General features: G+C 39.1%; 1 protein-coding gene across 1 annotated transcript in view; it reads left to right on the forward strand.

The window, feature by feature from the left end:
- Positions 1-215: 215 nt before the first annotated feature.
- The window catches only part of LOC123767315 (uncharacterized), a 311605-nt gene continuing 302258 nt past the window's right edge, over positions 216-9562 (forward strand). The window contains exon 1 of the mRNA XM_069312935.1: positions 216-651. Within this exon, the coding sequence (XP_069169036.1) occupies positions 637-651 (15 nt within the window). The 5' untranslated portion in view covers positions 216-636. The remainder of the gene's footprint in view (positions 652-9562) is intronic.

The following is a 9562-nucleotide window of genomic DNA, read 5'->3' on the forward strand; positions in this document are numbered from 1 at the left end:
GGTTCAAAACCATCTTCAGATACTTCATCTAAATTTACACTAGCATACACTTTTTATGGACACATAAACACAAGTATACGAATTGACATACACACACACACACACACCATATATAGAGCTTCGTCCTTTCGAAACCTATTTCGCCGGTCTGCGCATGCGCAGGGTAATTTTATCTAAGGCGAGAGAGGGAGAGAGAGAAGCAGTGTTGCCTGGCAGGTCGGTGGGAGAGGACTGTTCGCTCTCTGCTCCACTGTGACCACCACCCACCCATGGAGTACCCGCGCCACTCCACGTCCGGGAACTAGCGCCTGAAATCACGACTTCTCCCTGTCTTGCACGGGAAAAATAACCAAAACAAAGTGCTTGAATTCGTCTGAATTTGACAGTTTTAAATGTAATGTAAATCGATTTCATTATATTATTGTTGTTTTATTTACGTGCTAATGTTCGACGTTTATGGCAGATGGATATAAGCAACGCTTATTGTGGTTTTATTTTAGATAATTTAGCTTTTAGCGAGTGTATTAAGAGGTGACGCTACGAGATAAACTGAACTATGTACCGAGAATGATGCGTCTGAAGAACTCAGCATTACGTAAGAGATAGAATTCATCATTCTTGTCGTCGCTCAAGGCAATGCTCAACATCATGGTAAGTCTTAAGATAACCCCCGTGTTCTCTGTGTGACGTGTTCTCAACCTGTTCTCTGTGTGACGTGTTCTCAACCTGTTCTCTGTGTGACGTGTTCTCAACCTGTTCTCTGTGTGACGTGTTCTCAACCTGTTCTCTGTGTGACGTGTTCTCAACCTGTTCTCTGTGTGACGTGTTCTCAACCTGTTCTCTGTGTGACGTGTTCTCAACCTGTTCTGACGTTCCCCATAACTCAGTTAAAATGACCGGTTCATTTGTGAAATAAATAAAAGTAAAATTGTCTTTTCCTCGAAATGATGTGCAACATTGTCAGTGGGTTAGGGTGGTTGGCTGCTGTCTAGGTTCGCATGCTTCTGGTTAGGCCAAAAGGACTTCAAATTTGACATCTGTCAACCCGTGACAATGAGCTGGCTTGACACTTTATATCGACACTTTTCTGGTGTTAAGAATAGAGGCGGTGATCGGCTTCTCTGACAGTCTGCGAGTCTTAGCTCTGATATGTATGTTGAGTTCTCTTATTTTCTAACATTCAGTAATCCCTCATCATTCGGCAACATTTACCGTGGCTCCAACATTCACAATCATTTTCAGTGGCCCCAATGTTCACTATCATTTACCGTGCTCCTAACATTCACTATCATGTTGACACACTAGAAGGTGAAGGGACGACGACGTTTCGGCCGTAACAATCGACTTGAGAATGGTCCAGGACGGACCGAAACGTCGTCGTCTCTTCACTTTCTAGTGAGTGGTTTGGTCAACATTTTTCAGCCACGTTATTGTGACTCCTCATCTTCAGTATCATTCACAGTGGCCTCCAACATTCATCATATTCATAAAAACCTTTAATTTCATTGTAACTCAACATAGCCAATACTTATTATGACACAATGTGTGTACCAAATATTGAAATATAATAATAATAATAATATGCCGGTCTGAGTGAATTTTTTACAAAATTGCACAATTGTAAATCCCAGTTCTTTACAAGTTCCTTCCTCAAGAACAAGGTACAATACGTAACTTCAACTGATAGATGTTCCATTTGCACGAATAGATAAATTTCGACGCTTTTACTACCCGAAGAGTTGTGTAAAGCATTTTGGCAATAGAATGTCAACCATTATCACACTGTTGTTCATACCACACTGTTGTTCATACCACACTGTTGTTCATACCACACTGTTGTTCATACCACACTGTCGACCATACCACACTGTTGTTCATACCACACTGTCGACCATACCACACTGTTGTTCATACCACACTGTCGACCATACTACACTGTTGTTCATACCACACTGTCGACCATACCACACTGTTGTTCATACCACACTGTCGACCATACCACACTGTTGTTCATACCACACTGTCGACCATACCACACTGTTGTTCATACCACACTGTCGACCATACTACACTGTTGTTCATACCACGCTGTCGACCATACCACACTGTTGTTCATACCACACTGTCGACCATTACCACACTGTCGATCACAGATATTTCACAGATACTGGGCACAGATTTTTTCTTCGAAACACCTCTCAGTCTGTGGGTCACGTGAGTAACGTATTGGCTTGGGGACCATTCAAGCTTGTTCACGTTTGAGTTACTCATGTGCTCCCAACATGCGAGATGACTCGATGAAATAGTTGTGCTCAAAAAGGTCCACCGAATGCTGTTGGGAATTGGGTTAAGGGTCTGATGACTTCCAATTCTCTTATCAGTCGTTGTGGCCCAGTGGTGAATGTACATGACACGCCAAGGTATATTGCGCCCCTGGCTGGCTGGGGTCGAATCTTTCAGGGTATATTATATATATATATATATATATATATATATATATATATATATATATATATATATATATATATATATATATATATATGTCGTACCTAGTAGCCAGAACTCACTTTTCAGCCTACAATTCAAGGCCCGATTTGCCTAATAAGCCAAGTTTTCATGAATTAATATATTTTCTCTAATTTTTTTCTTATGAAATGATAAAGCAACCCATTTCATTATGAAAGCGGTCAATTTTTTTTATTGGAGTTAAAATTAACGTAGATATATGACCGAACCTAACCAACCCTACCTAACCTAACCTAACCTATCTTTATAGGTTAGGTTAGGTTAGGTTAGGAAGCCGAAAAAGTTAGGTTAGGTTAGGTTAGGTAGGTTAGGTAGTCGAAAAGCAATTAATTCATGAAAACTTGGCTTATTAGGCAAATCGGGCCTTGCATAGTAGGCTCAGAAGTGAGTTCTGGCTACTAGGTACGACATATATATATATATATATATATATATATATATATATATATATATATATATATATATATATATATATATATATATATTAATATATATATATATATTAATATATATATATATATATATATATATATATATATATATATATATATATATATATATATATATATATATATGAGAGAGATATCACTTAAGCTCTATGATGCCTCGGAGGCTTCGAACCCAGGTCGACCCCTAACAGCACCCGTACCAAAGCCAGTGCACCAGCAACAGACGAACACAGGTACAGTGGTCATGTTAGCTGTGCTCTGTACACATAATATATATACAAAAATCATTTAATATAATTTTGCATAATAGCAAGGGAAGTACAATTAATTTAATATATAATATAAAAAGCTGGAGTCCATAGAGTCAAGGAGATTAAAAGCGTAGTGTTACATTCTCATTGCTGTAATGGCCGAAGCTTTACGAGGTCTGAAAATTATTTCAGTGTATTAGATAAGTAATTAGGAAAATTTGAACAATTAAGTGAATTACTCATCAATTTATTTGTCAATACTGAGGCATTTGTTGGTGTTCGGTTTACTGCCTCCTTAGTCAGTCCTCTTTGTGAGCTGTGTATTTAAAAGTTTAAACAATTTGAAAATAATTAAATATTCAGAGTTCATAATATGCGAAAATTGTAAAGATGTGTGGAAAGCTGAAATGTGTGAAAGGCAAAGAAATGGAAAAAACAGAAATGTTCGAACAGTACAAATGTATTGAAGTTACAGATATATGACACTGCCACTGTAAAAGATATGTGAATGCTAAAAAAGTTTCGCAAAGAAAAATATATATATTTTAAACAGGTGTATGAAATAAAAGAGAATGTGAGACTGCTAGAGAGAAGGGATTAAAGATCTGCGAGAGCCAGAGATGTGTCAAAAATACAGAAGATTCGTGAAAAGTAGAAAAGTATAGAAAGGTGACACATAAGAAAGGAGCAAGGATGTGTGTGAAGGAGCTATGCAGAGCTATTTTTGACACATCTCTGGCTCTCGTGTGTATATGTTTTGAGCAGATCTCAAAACAATTCACTGCAATGTAAGTAAAGAACTATTAATAGGCATTTAAGTAACAATGGGCCGTAATAAAAAAGTAATAATGGACTGAAATAAGTAACAAGAGACAATATGAAGTAACAAAGAAGCAACAAATTGACTATAACAATAGGTGGTAACAAGATAAATAACAATTGACTGTAACAAGAGAAGTAACAATGGACTATAACAATAAAAGTAACAATGAATTGTAACAAAAAACTGTAAAATCAGAGCGTAACAGGAGACAGGAAAAACAGACAATGGCAACAGACCGTATCAAAGAGACCTATACTTCAAAACAAGAGCCCATAACAAGATTCTATACCAAGAGAGAGTAACAAGAGACCATAACAAGAGATTGTAGCAGAGGGGACCTCCTCTTCCTCTTAGTAAGAAGCGAGGACAAGGACCTTAATGACTCACTTCGCAATACCACGTCTCCTCCTTTAACGATATGAAGCAATTTTCTGTGAGGATTGAAGCGAGGTTAATTGCCACGTTGAATAAATGTTGGAGCCAAACGTCTTGTTGACTTAAATGGTCGTCGCTCTCTGATGATATGCTGGACATGTCGTGTGTGTATATATTTGTCGTCGCAGTGCAATGATGCCACGACGACATTTTTGTATTTGCTTGCATGTGTCGCGGTGTTTGCCAGAGATAAAACGGAGTTGGGTAAATATAATCTTTATTGTTTTCTCTCTCTCTCTGTCTGTCTGTCTGTCTGTCTCTCTCTCTCTCTCTCTCTCTCTCTCTCTCTCTCTCTCTCTCTCTCTCTCTCTCTCTCTCTCGCTTTCTCTCTCTCCCCCCCTCTCTCTCTCTCCCCCCTCTCTCTCTCTCCCCCCCTCTCTCTCTCCCCCCCTCTCTCTCTCTTCCCCCCCCTCTCTCTCTCTCCCCCCCGTCTCTCTCTCTCTCTCTCTCTCTCTCTCTGTCTTTCTCTATCTCTCTCTCTCGCTTTCTCCACGCTCCACTTCGCGTTCTAGGTTTAAAAATGTGTAATTCTGCTTATAGCAACATGAGGGTATGAGCGTCTGCCTGAAGGTGTTCTCACCCTGGGCCTTTCCCCTGGGGCCACCGTCTAATGGATGAGTATGCTGGGGGAGGAACGTGGTGCACGGGGCTCTCACACAACCTCACTACGCCGACAAATGATAAAAAATACATTTCCAAACAAACTCAATAAAATGTAAATGATGGCCTAGATGTTGGGGCTTAATGTGTGAGATTAAGAATTTGTCCCATTCGTGGAATTTGTAATTTTCTTATATTTTGGGGTTTTGACTAATATTCGTGAAGTCCATTTCTCATAAAAGTCGAATAATCTAACATAAATATTTAAATAACTGAACTATTCACTCTACCTACCATGTGAGTGAAAGCTGGACCGGAACGTGACCGTGCTAACGATGACCTTACTGCACAAAACGCCATGCTTGAGTTCTTAACACCTGACTAATCATTGTGTGTTTATTTTATTGACGACTTAATGTCGTACGACTAACAAAATTCTAATATGAGGACAAACCAGCGTTAGACAACCCATTTTAACTAAAAACATCCTAAGTTTATGCAAAACAGGTGAATATCCAAGTAGCTTCATGAAACCTAGACAAGAACGACTTCCTCTCTGAGACCAGAACTTTAATATGCGAGTTTTACGAGCACACTCCTTACTAGGAAACACCAAGTCATGATTGAAAAAGGTCAAGAATGTTTGTCTCAAAACTGGTTCCTGAATCAAGAGGGTTGGAATAAAGGGAAAAGCTCAGGAAATTTTACCTCTTAACACTGGTAAAAATATATACAGTATATGATCACGGATTTATATTATAATTCTAAAGGATTCGCAAATTTATGCACCAGAAGAGATGGGGGCACAAGAGCTGAATTTCACAACTCGCTAGTTGATATCCATCAAAACTCGCACACACACACACACACACACACACACACACACACACACACACACACACACACACACACACACACACACTCAGGAATCTGTACACCAGTTGACTGACAATTGAGAAGCGGCTCCAAAGAGCCAGAGCTCAACCCCTGCAAGCACAAATAGCTGAATACACACACACACAGAACAGTTGAGAGGCGGGCCGAAAGAACCAGAGCTCAATCCCCGCAAGCACAAATAGCTAAATACACACACACAGCTCTCACACGTAACGACAAAGCCTGTCGTTAGCAGGAGACACATACAACTCGAGCAAAGAGGACTGTGAAAGCCCGATCATCAGAGAGAGAAGACAATAGATGGCTTGCCAACGTCTCCAGAAAATAAAGAGGATTATCTTCACCAGGTAAAGCAGGATGCCACATATAGAATTATCACCAGATGATACCACAATATCTCTAGATGGTTAAGGCCATTAGAGGGGATAGAACCATGGCAATAGATGCTAAACCTTTTTGTTTCAGGATCTGGAAGAGTGAGAATTGTGCTTTCGGTTGTGAGGTAATATCACCAGTCACAGTGAAGGCACTCAAGGGGACTCAGACAATGGCATTCTTTGCTCTGACCAGCCAACCAAGGACCTGGCATGAACCCCACCTCCCCCTGCTGTGATGCACTGCCCCATATACCTTATCCCACGGCATTACGTGTTCCCCAATGGGCGCCAGGTGAATTCACTGCGATGGAGATGCCCAATGCTCTTGCGAGAATCACTGTTTTCACCATCTTGGTGACTGGAGTAGAATTATCAGGTGTTCAAGAATGACTAAGTAGCGCCTTGCTCTCGATTCGCTCTGATCTCGATTTCTCTCTCTCTCTCTCTCTCTCTTATATTATATATATATATATATATATATATATATATATATATATATATATATATATATATAAATATATATATATATATATATATATATATATATATATTGGTTGCAGTCTTTCCTGTAGACATATATTATTAAATATGACCGAAAAAGTAAGATTAATAATTCTAACACGGATTTTCTCTTAATCTTACTTTTTCGGTCATATTTAATTATATATATATATATATATATATATATATATATATATATATATATATATATATATATATATATATATAAAGAATATATATATATATATATATATACATCTTCTCAATGTCTCTCTATCTCTCCCCTTCTCTCTCGCGCGCGAGGTAAAATTCAATTTGGACCGACATATCTCGTTCTTCATAAATTTTGTAATGTTCATCCAAATCCTACTTTATTCTTTAAGTGTTATAGCCATTACAGTTACAGTCACAAGTACTTATATACAGAGCTCCAAAACCCTCGATTCATATGACTAGTAGAGTCTATAAAGATGCAGAATAAATCTTTAATTGAGAAAGACCGAAAGCAAAGTCGTAACAGAGTAAACAGGTAGGATTACAAAGTTCACTGTTAACGGAGCATGAAACGGGATGAGAGAAAATAACAATGCACGGATGTTCTTAGAGAAATCCCTGTTGTGTTTCCTGTGAGGCCCAGAAACCGAGCTTGAAGCCTTTTGTGAAAGGGGAATTCTCTGGGGTCTTGGAGAGTGTGCTGGTTGGGGTGAGTGGTAGTGCTGGTGGTGGTGGTGCTGGTTCTGGTGTTGGTGGTGATGTTGGTGGTAATAGTGGTGGTGTTGGTAGTGCTGGTGGTAGTATTGGTGGTGTTGCTGGTTTTGAAGTTAGTGGGGAGCCGGTCGGCCGAGCGGACAGCACGCTGGGCTTGTGATCCTGTGGTCCCGGGGTCGATCCCGGGCGCTGGCGAGAAACAATGGGCAGAGTTTGTTTCACCCTATGCCTCTGTTACCTAGCAGTAAAATAGGTACCTGGGTGTTAGTCAGCTGTCACGGGCTGCTTCCTGGGGGTGGAGGCCTGGTCGAGGACCGGGCCGCGGGGACACTAAAGCTCCGAAATCATCTCAAGATAACCTCAAGATAGTGGTGCAGCTGTTGCTTTCGGTTGCATAGTGGAAAAAATGAATCTGCAATTCAGAATACTGATGGTCGTTGTGTTAACGATGATAATAATCTGTATATAAACCGAGAGATAATTTATCTTGAAAAACCTGTAAACCACTGTCTCTGGTAGTCAAAAAGTTCGAATCTAAAATGATATGGTCAGACAACAACTGCAGAAAACTATCTTCTCCATCTTGGTCTCGAGTGATTGAGCTTGAATGGAAGAATGAAGTTTATACTGATAAAATAAATATTGTAAAGGAAGGCTTACAAAATACTTCACTGCATAACCTTATTGACTAACTCCTATTACAACCCATTAATAACTCCTTTGCAACATTTGATGTTATTGCCACCTGTCAAACACATTTTCCTGCAATATATTTTGATTTAGCATATTGGTTTTGAATGTTATCAACAAACTACTTTTTATATGTTGATAAGGCAGCTTAGCAACAGCAATATATATATATACTGACACTGCAACTTTTTATTACAGTTCATCCGGCCACTCGGAGAAGTCTCAATGTATCACCTGTCCAAAACAGACTCTTTTTCTCAAGAAAGAAGTTTTCTTTCTCTCAAAATTGGACGTTTAAGGATATAAAATTAACCTATTCAAATCTCTGAATTGAAGCGAGCATAATACAAATAATTAAATACTGACCCATAATAAAATATGGTAAATAATGAATTATTCAAAACTATAATATCTTTAATTTTGGGACCATACCTAAATAATTTTCTTATATGAAACATTAAACTTAAAATAAAAAAATTGAAACCCTCTCTGCATTATTTTTAGAGCAGAAGAAAAGTGTTACCAGACTCAGTAGAAAGAGAGAGAGAGAGAGAGAGAGAGAGAGAGAGAGAGAGAGAGAGAGAGAGAGAAGAGAGAGAGAGAGAGAGAGAGAGAGAGAGAGAGAGAGAGAGAGAGAGAGAGAGAGAAGAGAGAGGATAACAAACAGGCAGAGAAAAGAAGGGAGAAAGAAAAAACTCAGTATATGAAAGGGTAAATGATATTAGGGGAAAATGTGGAAAAAAACTGACAGCAAAGGAAAACAGGGGTTAGCCTAACCGGTACAGGTGTATCACAAAAGCTAGCTGGAAATGGCCTTAGTAAGGGTCGATATGGATGTAAATGGCCGATTCGACACGGCCTGATGGTAGCTCCCTGGAGCGACTTGGGTTGAAAGGGATGCAAATGAAGACATCTGGTTGAAAAGGCTCAACCAAAGTCAACCAGGCGTTACAATATTTTAGAATGCATACTGCTTCAGCATCATTCAAATGTATTCTTCTGGGGAAATGAGTATAGGTATAAAATATCTGCAGGAAGCGAGTTCCGCTGAGTTAAAAAGTGTTAGTGATGCATAAGTATCACTAGTGTTTGTGGATTAAATAGGGGCAAAGTGGGCACTAAATCAATAACCAAAGAACGCGGTTTTGGATCGTTTGCAAGAGCGCATTGAGCATGGATTCATAAAATGCCTACGTCGAGAACAATAACCAGCAATGGATTCTTTCAGGGTCTCTGACCAATAAATTGTCCAGGAATAATCATTAACCTTTTGATCACCTGCAAGTTTCGATCCTAATATAGAGC

Source organism: Procambarus clarkii, chromosome 74, assembly GCF_040958095.1.
Source record: "Procambarus clarkii isolate CNS0578487 chromosome 74, FALCON_Pclarkii_2.0, whole genome shotgun sequence".
NCBI classification, from domain to species: domain Eukaryota; kingdom Metazoa; phylum Arthropoda; class Malacostraca; order Decapoda; family Cambaridae; genus Procambarus; species Procambarus clarkii.